The 20,766-nt window shown below is 34.3% G+C and overlaps 1 protein-coding gene across 1 annotated transcript; it reads left to right on the plus strand.

Annotated features, from left to right (window-relative positions):
- Positions 1 to 1,967: 1,967 nt before the first annotated feature.
- On the plus strand, positions 1,968 to 19,827 carry LOC146750474 (uncharacterized). The gene is made up of 11 exons (XM_085497073.1): positions 1,968 to 2,093; positions 14,355 to 14,526; positions 14,717 to 14,952; positions 15,088 to 15,098; positions 15,807 to 16,783; positions 17,866 to 18,043; positions 18,402 to 18,570; positions 18,914 to 18,995; positions 19,135 to 19,196; positions 19,440 to 19,514; positions 19,644 to 19,827. The coding sequence occupies exons 1-11, from the start codon at positions 2,027 to 2,029 to the stop codon at positions 19,709 to 19,711; spliced, it is 2,097 nt and encodes a 698-aa protein (XP_085353199.1). The 5' UTR covers positions 1,968 to 2,026; the 3' UTR covers positions 19,712 to 19,827.
- Positions 19,828 to 20,766: the final 939 nt, after the last annotated feature.

Below are 20,766 nucleotides of genomic sequence, written 5' to 3' on the forward strand. Positions count from 1 at the left end.
TTTGAAAGTAGCATTTACTAATGCGACGAGTGCTGATTCCATGACATTTACAAATAATTATGTTCTATTTTAAATGCAAAACGACACATTGCAATGATAAATTACACTTTTATGAAACATTGAACTCATCCAGAAACAAAAGTTACAAAAGAACAACTTCAACATTTCGTTTGAGCACTTTTGTTAATATGATACGATTGGTGTGTTTCTTTTGTGAATAAGTGGGTGTGATGTCATTTCAAAGATTCCAGAAATCAACAATACTCATTATTCACTTCCAGTTCCAGAAGAGTATATTATCCTTGATGCCAAACCATAGCCTAATTTGACATTTGAAATAAACTTATATTGAAATGTATATGTGACGTAAATACATGTATTTCTTAACTTGAATGTATGTGGTCAGACAGTGAGTGGAGCTGTACGATTGCCATAAATGGGAATACGATGTCTTTCGTGATGAGGCACAGAGGTATTTACTTACATAACATTACAATATGGTGCCCACAGAAAGGGAGCCATAACCACGTACACCGAAATTAAGCAATCAAACATAAATAAAATCAGTTCTGTTTATTAATTGTGTGTTTATTAAATTTGGGTGGCATATTTTGCGACATTACAATATACTAATACTTATACCGTTTTCAAGGGGTTACAAATTGTATTAAACAATTATGCACACACGCAGTACACCAACAGTTTCATGTGAATTCCTGAGATAAAAAGCGCATACCTAGCCAGATAACGCATAGCTTCGCCGAGCTCAATTATAGTTTATGGCAAACGAAGACACAATGTATTTTTGAAGTATCTGCCGGGAGCTATATATGCAGGTTCGTGAGCATTCGAATAAATGTCGGCACATATATAAAAAGCGCTCAAGTTAACGTAAGACGTACAAAATGCAAATAACTGATTCTCAACTGACTTGCATAATTTGAAAGGCTGTGTATAAATTATAAAATGTATAATTTGGTTGTGAAAGGTGATGCCAAGATCTTCAGTTTATGATAGTGTTTTTTTAAAGCATATGTGATTGATAAGAGTGTGCTTTGTTTTCTGGAATATTGTGCTACAATGAATATCCCTCTGGACTGGCGATCGTGTGTAACTGGGGGATTGGTCGGCACTCCATGTTCATCTATGTATGGCAGCCGGGTTGTATGCTCCTCGGGGAGATAGATATTAGTATGACTCTGTATATTACAAACAACATTTTAAATCAGACACAGACGATGAAGAAATGATATTTGAAAACATAATTATAGGGCTCTTAGCGCATATGAACCTGCGTCTATACCTTAAATGTTTCAAGTCATTGTGACAATCAGAATATAATTGCCACAATAAATTCCATATTCAAGTAAGTATATCTCATTTTTATGTAAGCCGCGATACTCGTACACACCAGAAAATCGCAACTATTAACTAGTGATTATATTTAGCACGTGATTATATTTGAATATTATAATCAAACGAAATGTCTCATTTAAGCGTTTCGTGAATAATCACTGCCACCCATAGCAACGTGGACCCATTTAGCAAAGTTAGTTGTTAACTGTACATAACCGAGCGCACTCATTGTGCATTTCAAGTTGAGAACAAACTTAATAAAATTAATCATTTGACTGGGCATCAAGATAGTGTAAGTAAGATTTGTTTTCAAACCATGTATATGTTGTATGCTGTACAATACTTATTGATGTGTTTGCATTTTTTTTATCTAAAAGGACTCATGTTTATGACATCAACGTGCCTTAAACCGCGGTAAAATACAAGGTGTTTCTATGCAGCGACTATGTGTAATCGATCAATTGTAATTCCTACTACAGTATGTTTGTTTTACATTAGTATGCACATCACGTGAATTAGCAACCGAAAGGCACGCCCTCTAGGTAGTTTTACTCAATCAATTACTAATTTAAATATAGACTTTCAAAGAACCTCTACGAATGCATTGCAAGTACGTTTATTGTTGGATCCTGTGTTTTATTGAGACTGCCACAACCACTGTGTCTGAATTATGACGGCTGGGACAAGTTTACTGTGCGTTTTCCTGATCCAGATTATATTTCATACACCAACCGCTGGTAAGTGGTCTGCTAGATTATGTAATGACTAGTTGTACGTTGCTCGTATCAAGGCATGTTTTCCCTGGTAATACACCGAGTGCACTACCTTGCGATAACAAAGAATTGGCTTTCAGTTTACGAATTTATGGGTCAGTTACAATGACATCAAGAAGGTGTATAGCACTGACTCGTAATGTAATGTTCATACTTCAGACAATTTTTCGTAAGGTATTTATTCTGTAGTACTTTATTTTAAGCATGATTTATTCATTATCCAATGATATTGGTATTGGTATCTATTGGTATATTTTGGTGGCAGATAAGGCAAATTTCCAATAAAAACCAAAGATGAATTATGCACGACTAATTGTTTAAGCTGTGATAAGAATTAAGAAAACAGTAGGCTAACGTTATCTTCAATACACTATACTGTCTTCTAATCACTTTAAATGATCCCATTAGTTTTTCATCAGTCTGTCAAATCACGTATATTCAAACAAAATGATAGACAACTTGTAAAAACAGATCTGCCTCTGAAAATGTAAATTTGTTAATGAGACTTGGGCATTGTACGTTAATTTGTTTTGTTTTTCACACTAATGCCTAAGGAGTTGGGACACAAATAGCTATTATGGCTAATCATCATTTAGTAACATTCACATTCACGTGTGCAGTTTATGTTCATTAGTAGTATTATATGTCCTTGGAGCCGTAGCTGTAAATTACAATACTACGACTTTTGAAAACATTAAGGGCAATATATATATTTATTATGTACTGTGCGAGGGAAACGAACGTTGAATAAGGCAGGAATATGTAGCCATGTTTCATCTATGATTTGATCTGTATTATTTCACATCACCAGAGTTGTTGTGAGACTTCACAGTATGACAAGTAATGTTCCTATGTTGTCGCTATGTATTTCAAGTACAAGTATAGTCTACGCGGATCTTTATACATTTTCTTTTTCTCAGTTATCAACACAGTAAGGTAATCGATTCAAAAAAATACATTGCGTTTCTACAAAATTGTCGTGTCTGTTTTTTTGTTCTTTTTTGTGTGTTTTTCGTGTAATATCGATGAAACGTTCTTACCGTGAGGTATTCTTAACTTTAACAATTAGAACCAGCAAACAATCTTTAAAATATATAATTTAAATATTATTTTATTTTTGATTTGGTTTGTCAATAGTTGTCAAAAATCGGACATGGCTGACATTGTCGATGCTTTAATTTATTTACACATACATGGCATTTCAATTTATTGGGACGTTGTGATGATGGTTTGATAGTTTAAGCTAAGTATGTTGGAATTTGTTGCTTTGAAGGTTGTGTAGAACTATTGATCGAATGTTGGGGGTAGCATTGTATCGAACACAACAGTCTTAACACCTTTTTCATTTCTCAGAATATCGATTATATGGTTGTATATTATAATATTTAAAAATCAATGCACGATGACCACAGTCGTGTACTGTTGATATACCAGAACGGCAGTGAATATAGTGAATCAGCCAAATTTTCATCTTCTCTATGTTTTTGTATTATTATACGACTGCATATTATGTCCCTCGCATGTGGTGGCTATTCCTCTGTGTCCTTTCCCGACAACAAACGTAAAAAGGAGCATAATCATTTTGGCAAAATAATGCACGTTGCCTTAAAGTACAGTACTAAGAACAGAAAATAAACGTTTGCTGCCACTGTACAATTAAGGAAACATTGAACATTCAGTGTTTAATTTATTAGCGTTTAAATTGAGAATGTAGACGCTATAGAAACAGACGATCAAATCTCCAAATACAATATGTTTCGCTGGTACATGTGTGTATTCACCGAAGCATCTAACAATACAGGAAGCGTAATCAATATTCACAGATGGATATCCATGTACATAATATAGACATTTTGTCAATAGTCGAACATGGAAATTCGCTCAGGACAGTCTTGATATTTATTCATAATAGGACTTGGTATTTCTGGGGAGCGTTTTGAAATTTTTAAAATGTTTTCACATGACACATGTAAAATAATTGATGTCATTGGTCTTTCCCGGTCTAGGCTGAGAACTTAGGTGTTTGCACTAGAATCAACATTGTAGCATGTGCACGGTTATATTTACTAATCATCACTTAATGACTGCTGAGTAAACAAAAGAACATCGTAATGCCAGTATTGTCAAACCATTTAATTAATAACTGTTTACACTTCGATTGTCAGAGAGGAATTATAAAATTGCTATTTGTTAAAATTTTACAACCTTTCTGTTTATTTTCGTGCTTTAAACTTTGTTCGGAGATTTCGAATCACTCGCGTGGTACGCATACGGTAATGCTAAGTACACCAAATGATTATGTCATCAAACTGTTTTTTTTTATGGAACATATTTCAAGTTACATTGCCACCTGAACCAAACATGAGTAATGTTAATGCTATTATTCTTGATAACAATTAGTGTAATATCTCTACTCCCAACCTTGATCATAACCATAATAGGCACCATTGTTAAAAATTAAACAAAGCTAATTTTTGGATGTATTTTTCCTCTGCATTATCATTAAATTCAATACAGTATTCAATGCACAGTATAGAGGTATACAGTATTCCGTAGTGGTATACAATATTTCTTATCCATGACGAAAATACAAGACAATCGAATACACAGAGAAATGACTGTGACCTTTCGAAGCAATGTCAATTTTACCATAAAGTAGAATTCAAACAAAATTACTTATTTTTATATATTTTATTTTTAATTTTAATTTCTTTGGTAAAAATTATCGATTAACGTTTATCAGTATTTTTCCATAACAACATCGATATTACAGGTTGGAGCGTGACTGATCGGGCCAAAATGATATTCAATCTTAAAAATATAAATTATATTGTTTACCCACATTTCGGAATCATCATCGATTATTGCGCGACTTCGAATTTTAGTTTGAACAACATCAGTATAGCAATAGTAATTTTTATGGACAATCATGGAGTCGTAATACTGGTTATTTGGAGATGCATTAATGTAGACGTTTATTCATGAATGATATGGATACCACTGAACCATTTTGCAATGTATTGTACTCCAGGCCAATATGAGGATGTTTACGTAAATACATTCTCACGCTTCTTTGTTAGGATATTTTATAAAAGCAGGTAATCTTCATCGGCCATTGTTGTGTTATTCCATATTTTACTGCGCTGTGGTTATTAATGTTCATTGACTTCAATATGTTGTCCTCTTGATATTTTATGCACCGAGTCTGCGTGGATATTAAAAGTATTAAGTTGCATATTGGGTAAGGTGTGCTTTGCAAACGCGAAGGAATTAAATGCCATTTATTCTATTAAGTTACAGCTGTCTGATTTGTATTTAAAAAAATGTTTAATGCAGTGATTGAATTCTCAGTGAAACGGAAGTGTGGGGTCTGTCATCACCCAATGACGTAAAAGGGTTATTCAATAAAACATGAAATACACTTACTAATTGTATAATGTTTCTTGATTGCCACGGTTTGATTGTAATGCATTTCTCGGAAATGTAATTTTTACACGGTATCAGTTGCACTATGAATACATGCAGATATGCGTGGATACGTTACAACAATCGCATCATCATTCAACGATCGTATTTCACTTTAAATTAGTCTGATGTGAGAAACGTACAAGGACGTTGCTACAGTGCCCTGTGAATAAACACAATTACTGTCGTTCATTCAAATAAACTAAAACGAGAAATTAACAGTAATGAGTAAGATCTTGAAAATCGCATTTTCGTTCAATTTCGCATAAAGAATTTGGACGAACATGAGTGGAATTAATTTTCAAAGAAAGTAGGAAACCGAAATCAACATTACCTAATGTGACTTATATAAATATAATTAAATCACTTGGGTTTTCTATTATATAAATATACATAATCAGTGAGTATGGGCTCTCGCAATCCAGTAAAAATGCAATACATATAAGTAGCATGTTTTATGTATATTTCAATATTGTTTTACTCAATGTGTAAGTAGCATCAGAAAAAAATAGTATTGTTTATCCTAACCCCGCAACAAATTCCTTCATTGTTGTCTGCTGAACGTATGTACCTAACTCTCTACAATGTTTACTTGGTCGATATGGACATTGAAGTGATGAGGAAATTGAACTACTCGTGGTTTATTGCATTCGTTTATTCAAAAGTAAACAGTCATTATGAACAGATGACTCCCGGCATTTGGGATAATATATTCAAAAAAAACTGAAGCGCTTGGATCAATCCGTCAATGGACAAAATAATTGGGTGAAATTTATATAAACAAATCAAACACACGCATCATTCAGTGTATGTTCACACTATAATTTATTGCAAACTATACACAGATGTAACGCACGAGACTACGAGAATGTATAAATTCCTTTGTTCACGATTTGTCTTCTTTTATTGATAGATCAATTAACTGTTAAATAAATAAATATCCCGTCTTTCGTGTTGCCAGCATCATTATTCATGTAAGTCTCATTGTTATAAAAACTGACGCTTAACCATTTCATCGAACTATCCAATATAATTGCATCACTGCCACTTGCCGTTTGCATTTTTATTTCACCGTAAAACGGTTGTTTAGCCATCTATTCTCGTTATTTGATTTGTATACAATCGGTCGTCATATCGGATGCGGTTTAAGAGCAAGCCTTGAAATCACGATGGCAAAAAACGCACGTTCGCGTGAAACGAGGATGCATCTAAGTTGACGTCAATATAAATAATTTTTATGAGAGATTTGCTTTATTCCAGTTGACGAGCTACACTACCATTTGCTGACATCAATCTTCGTAATTATGATGTCACGAAAGTACTATTTTAAATTAGTAGATGGGCGATCCTTTGGGAAGGAGCATTGTCAATCCGTATTGTATCTGCCGCGAATTCGATTTCTAAAAATAGTGGTCGCCACTACATTCAATAGCAGTTGGAATGGTTGTACATGTAAATAATGTGTATACGGGTCGTTTACCTTGCATTGCTCTGCTCTGCTGTCAAACCGGCGACGTGAAACGAGACCCCTCAGTTATCACATGTAATTTGTAAGTAATACTACATTTCATGTATTTTTAAGTTCCATTGTTCACAGAACGATATGTGATACCATTGTTTGATATCTAAGATTCTGATATATTCGTTTTTCATACTTACTAACTTACTGACAATCTAAGATACAGTTTTTTTAAAACATGTTATTAATCAAAATAAATTGTTTATACCTAATGACCTAATACCTAATTCGTAGGTATAACTATTTATTCTGCCAACATTTCAGAAAGGTTAAGCAAAATCGCTTTGATCGTTATGATTTTTATGTTTTATTCTAGATTTGTCAGGGAAAAAAATGGAGTATTCAATTTTATTTCTTTACAGTACTCATTTGAATGTGCAATACAGAGCAATTTACTTAGCTGACACGTGACCACAGGAAGTTTGCTTCTAACGTAACATCGATTTTTATTTTGTGTATAAAATATATAGTTTGATATGGTTTAAATCAATTCCTCTATGAAAATGATTAGTGTGAATTTTACTTACTGAAAACCTCTACTACATCCTTATTCACAACAAGTGAATCCAGTCATTGAAAGACAATTTTACTGAAATAAAGATGACCCTGGATGAAAACGTCTTGTTATATGCCACGCAGTCTACTGCATAATTCAAATCCTAATATGCAAATTTAATTACGATTACTGCTTTTATGTTGTAAGAGAATAGACAGACGTCTAGTAGAGTAGAACCTTATTCGAAATGAATCTAGGTAATGCACTTAACGATTTATCCAAATACATTAATGTATATATATACATTATCCTTCCTCCACCTCCTACTTAGCAAATATTTATATTGTAAATGCCACAATTTAAAAAGTCTCGTTCTCACGCTATATATTTCAACGGAAACTTTTCAGGATTGTTACTGATTATTTAAAACTGGAATGCCGTCTCCCAACAAATGATATGATTTTAGTAAAACCACGTGAACAACGAAATCAAAGTCATTCATGACATTGACCCCATGGGCGTGATCATGGAACACTATTTCCCGGATTTTTATAAATATTATCAAGGGACGAACTTGAAAATTATGTTTTACAGGAACAATTAAACTGCAAGATGTGTGGCAGGAAATCTATATCCTGAATAATTAATAATACTAAGTATATATAATGTACTATTAAATACAATACAACATACACTATTATGAATCGAAACATGCGCCATAGATAAACGCCTTATGCTTGATAACGCCAACTAATCTACATAAACCCAACACGGCTCTTTTTGTCGGATGTCGTATGGCGGAAGTGCTAGGGCTTTCGAGGAGCATTAGGCGTACGACCAGTCCATAAAGGTCTTATCATATGATATGGTCAATTAAAAAACAATTGTATTTGATCTACCGGTTTTTCAATTATATCGCTTATTAATCTTATTTCTATAATTTATTCAAACGTTCACTGTGCGGGTTTATAGTTTCGTGTTTGACACAACGACATTAACAATATACGTGTGAGCGTTCTGACATTCGGTCGCTGCTATAGCAACTCTTTCGAACCAAAAGCCCCGACAGAAGGCGTAATCGTGAATGTCATTATATTTCAACCCTAAATATCGTATCTTCATGTAAATGTAGTTATTGCTAATATGATCGATGTTTTATGAAGGCAAGCCTAACAACAAAACAGCAAAATGTCGCACTGTCATGGGTGAAAACGAATGTCAGCTCCCGATGCAATGCAATGTATCGGCAACTGGCAGGAACGGGTTTGGAGTGAGTGCCACCTTTGTTTCGCCACAGGACAGACTGTCTCCGCACAGACCTCGAACTACTACGAATATAAACGGCCGTGCGCAGTGAGGTTATTGACCACAAAATTGAAGGATACCTGTAGCAGAAGGACTATTGCCTGAAGCACAAAGACCTATGGAATGGAGATTGCTTTGCAATTATTAGATTAACTCTGCCGCCTTTTTACGCTAGTAATTATACATAATTTTCCCCACGACTCGTGTTATTTTTTTAATAACATATTTCAGTGAAATACTGTTATGTAAATGATTTATACATACATAAATATTTGAAACCAAAAAAATAACACATATTAAAACTAATAAAATAAAGTTTGTGTTTGAAGTTCGCAAAAAATATGCATAATTTCAGGTTTCGACTAGCTTGAAATAGAACGTTCGTAAAATACTTGCAGACTGTCGACTGATTTCGAAACTCTTTGCGCGACATGGATCTGATCGGTGTTGAGATGACGCCGACGTATAGCGTCAAGTCAATATAGCGCTGCTTTAGATATATGAAAAATAATATGTATGTTCAAATAAGGTCAAACAGGCTCGTCTGTGATATGAATAATTATTTCATGGCGGTATATGACAAAAAGCCAGACTAACCACTGCCATAACGTCACTGGCTTGATTTGCCGCTATAAACATGCGTCCTTGGAACAAATGTTGTTTACATCGCGACACGGACATCGCACAAAATGTATTGCGTACATATTTATAATGGCGTATATATACACTCTGTGAATATAATGTGAGAAAATATTGGTAGCGAAAGGATTAATAATTTAATATCATGACTTTTTCCATGAATCTCATGTACCAAACTTGGGGAAACTAACGAAACCCGAGACCGAGTGTAATACATATCAGTCCACACACAGTTTATATCATCAACGTGGCGTAACTATCTAGAGGGCGAATATGGGGATTGTGATACAGATGATATATTCGTCCAACTGTAGTTGTAACAATGTTCTCATCACCAAAAGCTCTCACTCCACCACGCATACACACACCTGTCGGGAATTTCAAGTGTTATTGAGTTTTCAATTTTCCAGTATTGAATTCTGATTGTTTGTGTATATGTTGGTAATAGGCACTGCTAATTACGATAACAAGTTAGTTTTACCTACCATTGATTGAGTGCGATATTTATGTGAATGTTTGTAGTGAACAATTTAAACACACTCACAATGGCAGAACCGAAGAATGTAAAGTGCCCTTCAGATTGAAATGGTATTACTGTGTCTTACCAATATCTGCAATTACTGTTTGTCTTTGTATAGTTTCGGTTTCCTTATAATATGACATTAAATTAATGCTGTTGTATTTTAGCCAGTACGTGCACTCTTTACGGCCGTATACTCTTTTCTCTAAATAAGCTATTATATGAAAACACTATAACTTTAACATTCCTAATCACAACAGCAAATGTTATTGTACGTTGTGTGGCGGCTCTATTTTCATCAGTCTGAAAGCCTATTAGACATTCAGGATACGTTTAAGCACTACAAATTTCCATGCTTATTTAATAATAGTGCATTTGCATTTCCCATATTGACTACAAATGCAACATGCATATAGTGTTTTATTGATTTGTACTATTACCGAATAGTTTTTTTTTTTATTTTCGGATAATGATTGTGATGACTAGGCATATATAAACTGAGCACCGATCGATGTGTTGGCAAGAAACAAGGTCAAATAAATAAAATGGGTCGTTATTCATGATAGATCTATTATTATTTGATGAACGCACAACACAACACATTGTTTGTTTGTAAGTAGGGGCGTTATTCATAATATAATTTGGGGAAAGTATTTGTATGGATTTATATCACTTCAAAACGCTAAGTAAAATAATTTCGTACCTTTGTTAGATATTGACTAATTTTATATTTCTGTAATAAATTTATTCCGTTTATTATACTCGTTAATTGTAATTCCTAAAAAGCAATGAATACTTTCATTACATAACTGTAAAATATATATTTGCGAAACACGGTGTTTTGATGCACATCATTCATCGAGTGAATCTACTCAGTAACGAGAACACGGGAAATTAAATAAATATAATGCAAATTCCCATTTCTTACACCTTTATTATAATATAATATTCATTCATACCTGAGTTGGGCAGATTTTTAATTGGATAATGAATAATTTTAAAATGTCAAAGCAGTAACATTTCCAGCTAACGTGTGAAATACATTATTTGGTCACACGATATTCGAATGCAGGTTATACGTCGGTTCTGGTGCTTTAATTGTATTATAAATTGAATAACTTACATAGCAAGTAGTAAATGAATAAGCAAGGGCAGCTTACGAACATATAATCACGTAACGCATGAGATCCGGTAAAACGCCTCGCCAATGCAAGGAAGAGACGCATCTAACCACACTATATGCTAACCGTTCTCCAAAAGACGGATTGACATAGCGTGTATTAAATGTGGATCTACAATGACTAGATGCAATCAAATCGTTAGGTATAAGAACTTATTTTAATATTACATATATTTGGGCATTTGTATGTAATATTGTATAACCAAACTTGCATATAATTATAAATTTATTTAAGTCAGTGTAACCCTACAAAGACAAGAAACTACGACGGAAACAACAGCAATGCTAACAAATAGAAGAAAGAACAGCCGTATTCGTCTGGAAAGTTTGAATACTAATGTTGAGTAAAATGCGTTGTAACTGTAAATGCATTGAACATTCATTCCGGTCTTCTTCCGTTATACAATGATACGAAACACTTCTATATATTCTTGCATGTACAAAGAATATATAACAGTAGTGTGGTTTACTGTACCATATGTTGTTGTCTTTGAACACATAATTGCATTGAACAATTCATGGTAATATTTTTAAGTGAGGTCACAATCCAATGAATAGTAACAATGAGACAGGACGATGATGTTCACTACATTAAATTGACTTATGCAAACAAAAATTCAACTCTTGAAATATAATGTGCAACAAATATCTACAATTCAGATTATTTAAAAAATGGCCAGAAGTCTAACATAAATGCATCATCTGTTAATTGCTGAAATATACGTAAGTGACAAGTAACGGAAGTGGTGGCTAGATGAGAGAGTTTTTTAAGTGATGTCTAAATGTCACCAAATGGAAGTAGTAAATGTAAATTAACAACAGTTCAACATGTTCTATATAACTAGTTTGTCCTTGTTTTGTCCTTAGCACACACAACACTTCTTTTTATATTGAGTACATTCATTTGGGCACTACATTATGTGTTCCAAAGTATTCAATTCAATCCGTAAACACATTTGTTCATTGATAGCTCAAATTTGTCAATCTGAGGCAGGTGCATTGAAACGCACTGACATTGAGGAGGGATGTGCTAAAAATGCTAAAATATCACGTACGAGTGATAATGGATTTCTACGAGGGGGTATTTTAAGTTCATGCCACTAATATTCGTGAATAAAGACCCAATTACAACATACTTTGTAGATTCAGTTTCAATGAATTTATGCATGTATTTACATCTAACAAGATTAGAAAACTCCAATCTCCCGTTACTTATTTATACAACACGTAGCAGATCCAAGCTTCCACAAATGGTAGTTACTTTTGGATATAAACAAGTGAAATCAAATTATGAATTATTGCGTCAATTTCACGTCAATTGTATCCGTCTACTTGTTACATACTTGACACAATAAAACGAATATAATGTCTCAATGTTGAAAAACACTCTTTCCTATTAATTATTCAAAATGATTGCACTCACTCAAAAAAAGATGCAAATATCAACATTGACAGTGGTAGTGAATAAAGAGGTAATCTGTGAAACAATGGCAGAAGATTAATGAGAAAATAATAATATCCAGCTACCTACAAGAAATTTATGTCCTTCAAATAACCTGGAATCAACCTTATTAAAAATTATTGTTTGTGTCTTCAATTTGACTTTAAAGTTCAGCTTTCCACCAAACTGTATAACAAAACAGGTGATTTTAATCATACTGTCACCAATTGTTCACGCTTTCATAGTAATATTCTCTTTCTCTTCCCTATGGGGTATAAATCTAAGCTGAGACCAGTAATGCAGATTTGTAAAGTGATATTGCTTTCTCTCGTTCAACCTATTAAACTAAGAGCTCTCGCTACAAAACAACTATGTTTAACACTTAGATTGTTTAGCATATACAATGAGCTTTCAGCTAAACATGATAATGTATATATGCCATCTATGCCATTTTATAGACATTTGATTATGACTCAGATTATGATATATGGTGGGTGCTATATGTTAAGCAGGATGCGCTCACTTTCTGACGTCACTTCCAGTTACCACGGGACCATATACATTTTCTCTTACTGATTTGACTGATTACTGTGGTGTAATTGTCATTTGAATTGTTTTGTCTTCAGGGTACTACACGGTTGTTTTTACTAATTTTTAAATGACTGACTTAGAAAGGGCCGGGGAAGGTGAATGATACGACGTATACGTCTCATTTGCATAAATTAATATTGATAAGTAGCAAAAATGTGTCTTTTCAGAAACTCTGTGCAAAAATGCTTCCAACATGGTGGCTCTAAATTGACTGATTCTAAGCCAGAGTCCAGCAAACTGTTAGTCATGGAGAATGCAGAGACACGTTATTACTATTGCTCAAAATTTTACTAGTGACAAGTTACTTAATTAGTATACATTTCGAGAAATTACTGTGTGTGCATTCGCAATTTTAAACGCAATAACGTTGTTGCTTTAACGACGGCCTGTGGACGACCGACTTCGAAAGGTTCCATCCAGATTGGACGGCGCCTTCTCGTGCCAATCCCCCTGGAAAGGGTATTGATTCGAGCGCTAGTATTTGTTAATGTACGTTCATGTCAGTATGGTTGTATCTGGTACCGTGATTGGTTTGCAATTATTATGCGGGTTATAAAAATATTGTAATAATGGTAATAATAACAACATGTAAATTGCATTGCATCAGATGGCATTATTATGTGTTCATTGTTCATTAACATAACTTTTGAACGCAAAGCATTAATATTTACACATTTTAATTGAATTTTACCACTCTCAAATCCCAATTAACAGTTTAACGTTAATTGTTAACGTGCGGTTGCATGTAGCCCCGTTATTCAGAAACAATATAGTCAATACCACACCTATGAGACAAATTTTCTAACAACTAAGCTGGCATGATCGTCTAGTCGTATGCATGTAGGGCTAGATCCGACTATTATTGAACGATATCCCCAATACAAAAATATTGCTGAAAAGAAAACATTACAAATAACCTAGCCGTGGGTAATTTACGGGATTTACTTGTATAATACTTAATACGTATGATAAAATATTTGTGTTGTGCTTTATATTGCTTAGTACTGCTCATACACGCCCATTTATGAATGTATCATTCATGTAATCGTCTTCACCTTTACTTCCTAAGGTCTGTGTGAAAATGCTTATGATGGATATTGCTATACAATGGTCATGGGTTCATATTCGTGGAATGAAGGTGAACATTACTGCCTCGATAATGACCTTGGTAATTTAGTTGATATTCTAGATGAAAATGAGAGAAAGCATATTGAAGATACTGTCTTTGATAAGAATAAATGGTACGTATGCTCAATTTATTTGAATCATATGTACATATGACCTGCCAAAATAATTATGTTGTATACAAGATCAAATATTGAACATTCGTTGTGACTTGATCTTTCCCTATTTCAGTCCCTAGTCTTTAGTGTATTTTATTCAGGAGATGTCATATTTGTAAAAACGTGTGATTTTTGTCTCTTTTCAAAGTAAGGGATCGGCAAAAGATGTGTGGACCGGAATATCGGACCAGGCAAATGAAGATGAATGGACAACAATCCACGGTTATGTGCTTAATCTTGATTATGCCAGATGGAATAATGGTGCAGGAGGACAAAACAGTGATTCTGATGATTGCGTTGCTATACATAGCGAGAATAATCAATGGTTTATACGTGAGTGTAGTGAAACAGACGGGTGTGGAATCATATGTAAGAAGCAAGAAGGTAAGTAATCCATTGCTCTGTGGTTCACGTTGGTGATATCAGATAGCACGTTAAAGAATAGACCATATCCAACGCCTGTAAGATATCGAGTGAATCGTCGAGTGCGTTCTTCACATGTCATATTTCACATTCTAGCATATGGTAAGGTACGTCTGTAAGGTCTGTAACGGTAAGGTACGTCTGAATTTTTTTTTCACAAAAACGTGATACGTGTACGGTGTTGAGATTTCAACCAAAGTTAACTTTCAATGAAACGTAATTTTTGTTTTACGTAGAGATGACATCTTGCGCTGCTAGTAATGATAGAAAAGTGTCATTGTCAACATTATTTCGAACGTTGTAAACTAGCTCCACGCGATACCTTGTTAGAAGTTTATATTGTTGAACTCGGACAAACCTTCCAGACAATCTTTTAAGCATTTTTATTTCTGCGGCTTCAGGTTTTTAAGCAAGGGTGGTTAAAATTGTTCAAAACGGCAACAAATTGGGGGAACGAAGCACAGTGGTGTTTTTAAAGAATATTGGCCACGTGAATTGGGTACAGAACCAGTTCTATTCAGAGTCTCTATTTGAACCGATCCTCAAAAACGTTTAACACTACGTTTTTTTAGGAGAATAAAACTTGTAAAAGCTGATTTTGACAAGATAATTCAGAAATTTATATTAAGAATAATTCATAACGAAAGATAAAAAGATAATTTGCTATATTCTCTACATTTTTGCCTTTTATTTGTCTTGAATTTTGACTGAAAGAAACTGATTGAAATTACAAACTATGTAGTGTGTTCAACAACTCATTTACTGTATTTATCTGCATAAAAACGAAAGAATTTCACAATGTCGAAAACTGAAAGTCTTTATCGCAGTGTTGTTTTTTGTCTCTCTCAACAGTAACAAGTCCTGTCGCCATGGAGCAAACAACACTTTCGCCATTACGACAGACTACGACTACCACCCCGAAATTTTCTACAATAATGTCAACTATGGAATTATCTACTCGATATGTAACCTCAGTTGATCCAGTGTCTAGTTCGGAAGTGCTGACTACGATACTGACAACTTTAGCCACGTCCGACCACACAACAAAGCCGAAACAAAGTACCTATTCAGGAATTGATACCACAATATTTACAACAAGTGTAAAGACATCGGGAACTACCAGTCAATCAACATTGCTCACAACCCTCACGTCAACAGTCAGTAGTTCATCAACAATAAATGCACATTTGGAAACAACAGATTCTGTCGTCATGGACCAAACACCATCATTATCTGCGCAAACTACGACTTCCGATGCAGACACCATATGGCTGGATATCTCCACCAGCCAAAACGATGAGTATGTATCTTTATGGACTGGGGAGTTGATCAATGTAACGTTTTCGTTGCATTTTCCGATAGGTTCGTTTTCACCGTCTATTACGTTTTATTTACCAACAAACAAAAGCTGTCCCGCTTTCAGGATAACCAATGTGTTTATAATGACCGGGGACAACGTCTTGATAGACCAAGAAACAGCACAGCAACCAATCATCGACTCCGATTCACAGATAGTTGTATTGCAATTCCAAGATGTAGTTATAAACTCAGGTACAAAAAGTAGCGAAACAAATAGCATGGATATCACTGTTGAGTTCTTACTGGATGATATTCCTTGTATCCTTAACGGATCTGTATTTGAAGTTGCAGCGACGATAGATTACATTGACCAAACAAGTACCGCGCAGACCCGGAATGGACGCTACTACATCATTACTATGGTGGATATAGGTCTACCTTTGTTAACAACAAACGTATGGTTGGTTAATAATGTTAGTGATGTCATATCCGGGTGAGTGATACAGTTACACTTATCCATCATCAACTAGAAACATGACAATGTGTTGAAGACTCACGTAGTGTATGTAATGTACATTAATCAATAAAGATCAAATTAGATCATATAACCCAAACTAAGTCATGAATTCATGACACAATTATGATTTTAAATTAAGTATGTGTAAAGATTATATATTTGAAAAGTCAAACTACACAAACGGAATCCCAATAATAAAAATAATAATAAACAACTAAGCCAGAACTAACTCACGGCCGGCTGGCCCGTAACATGTGCCGTTATGGTTAATTTGCTGGATTGTTCAAATTGCACTAATCAGAAGCATAATACTGTATCTTGCATCAATCACGTGCCTTCAAACATCGCGATTAAGCACAGTACTCTGATACAGATTGCTTTTATAATAAACGACTTTTCAAAATATGTCAATTTGATAACAAACACAAACACAGTACATTGGTACAAATCACTGTGTAAATACGGTAATATATAGTACGCATTACAGTGTTATGAATCGATAAGTATTCACTTTATATTCTATAGACATCATTCTCATATCAATGTTATTTGAGTGATCATTCACTGTCATTCCAGGAGTACTTTGGCATACACTGTTCACATAATATCGACATTCATGTATTATTTACTATCACTTTTCTGTATATACATGTTCAGACAATTGCTAGAAACAATAACGAATTAATATAACAATATTTTGCAAAGTCAAAGTTCAAAACGGGCCACAGCCGAATATACGTGTTAGTGTATTAGTATCGTTATTTTTTATTGAAGTCAGTGCGGAAGGCTTCTACCAAATGAACATCATCGAATGATATTGTAAATTCTGCTTCTCTATTCTTAATTATGAAATTTGTTTAAATGCACCTTTGTTGTTGACACCAATATATAACAAAGCGGTTGCAAAAGAATATAGCAATAACAGTACATAAATGTGTATATATATCTTACAGCGTCATGGCACATTCGGCGACTCTTCTCCACATCCAATATGGCGCTGTGAAGGATTCAATATTGTCTAAATGTTTGTTTGTTTGTTTGTTTGTTTGTTATACTAGTGATATATTGACTGTTGCTGCCTCAATCAATCATGCATTTGGTTCGCCGTCACGAGCTCACAGTGTGACGATGACGTGGATCCTTACACCGTTTGTCACGTTTGATGAAATAATACGATGGGATGGACTAGAAACTGAACCCATCGTTGAACAACGGAGCACGATGATAACAATGCATGTACGTGAATTTATTTTTACTGTGAACCGAGACAAGCTTCATCGAACTGTATAGTATACATGGGTGTGCCTGACGTGGAGTCATAACGATGTATAGTTATAACTTTCTCGGTGATGTGTATGAGATAATCAGTATCTTCAAGTTAGATTATTTCAATATAATTCGTTTTTACTGAATCATAACACCCATTTTACGGTATAGGTTCAGGACAACATCTCAGCAGCGCAAACAAGTCTAAATATTTTGAGGTATCACAAGACCGACTTTATATTTCGTTTATTATCTTAGATTATAAAACGTTTGTTAATTTTGTTTAATACATTATTATTAATGTACCGTTCATATTCCTATGCTACAGATTGGTGACATTCGCCTTTCGCATTCGATAGAGCTACTATTCAATCTATCCATCCATGATACTAACAACAACGCTTACTTTGTCGGCGCCCTACAGACGACATTCAAAGATTTAACTGGCGACTCCCATTCACTACCACTTCAACAGTTCGAATTTCAGTATGGAACAGGTAGGAACCGATCAGCTAAATTTTTCCATTAACACGTGGATTTTAGAAAAATTCTATGCTGAGATTTGTCCTCACTAAACTTCGTTGTGAATAAAATAAATATATATTGAGACAGTCGGGTACTATGGTACTCCTGTAAACAAGTATAAAGTAATCAGTATGCAAGTTAATACAAAAGACATTGTTTTCGCTCTGACGTCGTTAAATTATGTGCAGCTAACTGCTGTGGACTTAGATAAATATATAATATTAACATCCGGTTCACATTAGGACTGTATAGTGTCTATCTGGCGAAACTTTATTTATTCTTTAATAACAAAGTATATATTATTATTGTTTTTAGTTACGAATAACACCAAAGATACCAGGGAAACCCCGGTCATCAGCAGCAAAGAATATCCCAGTCTTTACATATGCCAAGACAGGTATTACAATCATTGTATCACACGGATGTGTTTGTTTCTTCATTTATTTGTTAATAATTTATTTTTTAATAACAAATATATGTTATATATTGAGTGCGACGATGATCTATAAATCATCATCAGATCTGTTTTTTCCTAGAAATGTAATTGTTCAACAAAGTCATTGTGTTGAAATAAAAGAATACGAGGGCACCCAGCTAGGTGAGTCGAATACAATATGTATCCTTGAATCTCGCATTGAATACATGTATAAATAGTTAATGCCTTCTAGTTCTAAACAACAGTGTTCCGTCACTTCCGTCCGTCATCCGCCCTTGACACTAGTGTTCTGAACAGACTATATTATATTTAATGAGAAGGACCATATAAGGCCAGTATACAGTTTACTTTACGTGTTAGTCCTAAAAGCTAATTGTCTTAATGGTGTTTGTATGTTTCTCTTAGTACAAAGACATAACGTCAGAAAAATCGCTAGTCATTCAGACTCCAATATGAGCAGTATCGAAGAACACTGGCGAGGTACGATTGACTTTCTAGTTTAATTATTTAATTGAGTTTTGATCTTTTAGGAGGGGTGGTTTTATACATACTAAGGTAGTCATTATTGTCCATCAAACATTTCTAATTGTTTTCTATTTTCTTGAACAGGTGACTCCGTGGGAGTGAGATCCAACCACAGTTATTGGACATATTGGCAATGTTCGTGTATTGAATAGATATGGACGTTGTAGTTTAGGTCAGGGGGGGAGTTGCATGACACGATTGGTCGAAATAATTGTCTCATTTGCATGAATATTATTCATGACAATGAAAAACTCGTCTTTTCAGTAAAATTGTGCTAAAATGCTTTCCAATAGCATACTTCTAAATTGACTTATTCTATTGTTACGAGCTGAACAAATAATCGAAAAATTGATGTAAAGGTGTTTTTTGATACACGTTTTTGACCAGACTCCGGTAAACTGTTGAAATTAACCACATGTTTTCCTTTACCCTGATTATAGCATATTACAAAATTCATGGAGAATGCAGAGGCACAGTTATTGTACTATTGCTCAAAATTGCTTAAAATTGTCAGTGACAAGTTACCTAATTAATATGCATTTCGAGAAACCACTGTGTGTGCATGCGCAGTTTGAAATAGGAATTTTTTTAGGGCAATAAAATCACGCGTAGAACTCCAGCAAAAAAATATGGCGTCAAACTGGTTGTCGGTTGATTGGTTTGGCAATGGACATAATTTTAGAGTCTGCATTTTTTCATGTGATATTTCTAAGTTTTGTTGAGAATTATTCCGTAAAGCAATCACTGAAATTATTTAATCTGTTTGTAAAAAGAACGTTGTTGCTTCGAAACGTTTCACCCAGACCGGACGGTGCCCTCTCGTGCCAATCCCCCTGGTTTAGGAATATCGTTTGTTTGGGAGCTGGTGTGTGATTCGATGTGTGTGAGCTCTTACCATTAACACAACATTTGTAGTTTAAAGATTTGATTTATTCCGCACTCAACGTGAATTTTCGATATATTGACTGCAGAGAAGACGAAGGATACGGTTACTAAGGTACATTGCTGTGATATTTGGTGACAAATAGTCCTCCTATGTTACTCACAATGTAATTGACATTCTCTTTTATTTGAATATAATTATTCAATATAATTCGACATAATAAATAACTTGAAATTGTATTATATTCAATTAATCCTGGTTGTTTCAGAAATTCGCCATGTAATTCTCACAACCTTTGACTTTGATGTTCTTAAGATAGAGATA

This window comes from Saccoglossus kowalevskii, chromosome 1 (genome assembly GCF_978046115.1).
Source record: "Saccoglossus kowalevskii chromosome 1, keSacKowa6.1, whole genome shotgun sequence".
Taxonomy (NCBI): domain Eukaryota; kingdom Metazoa; phylum Hemichordata; class Enteropneusta; family Harrimaniidae; genus Saccoglossus; species Saccoglossus kowalevskii.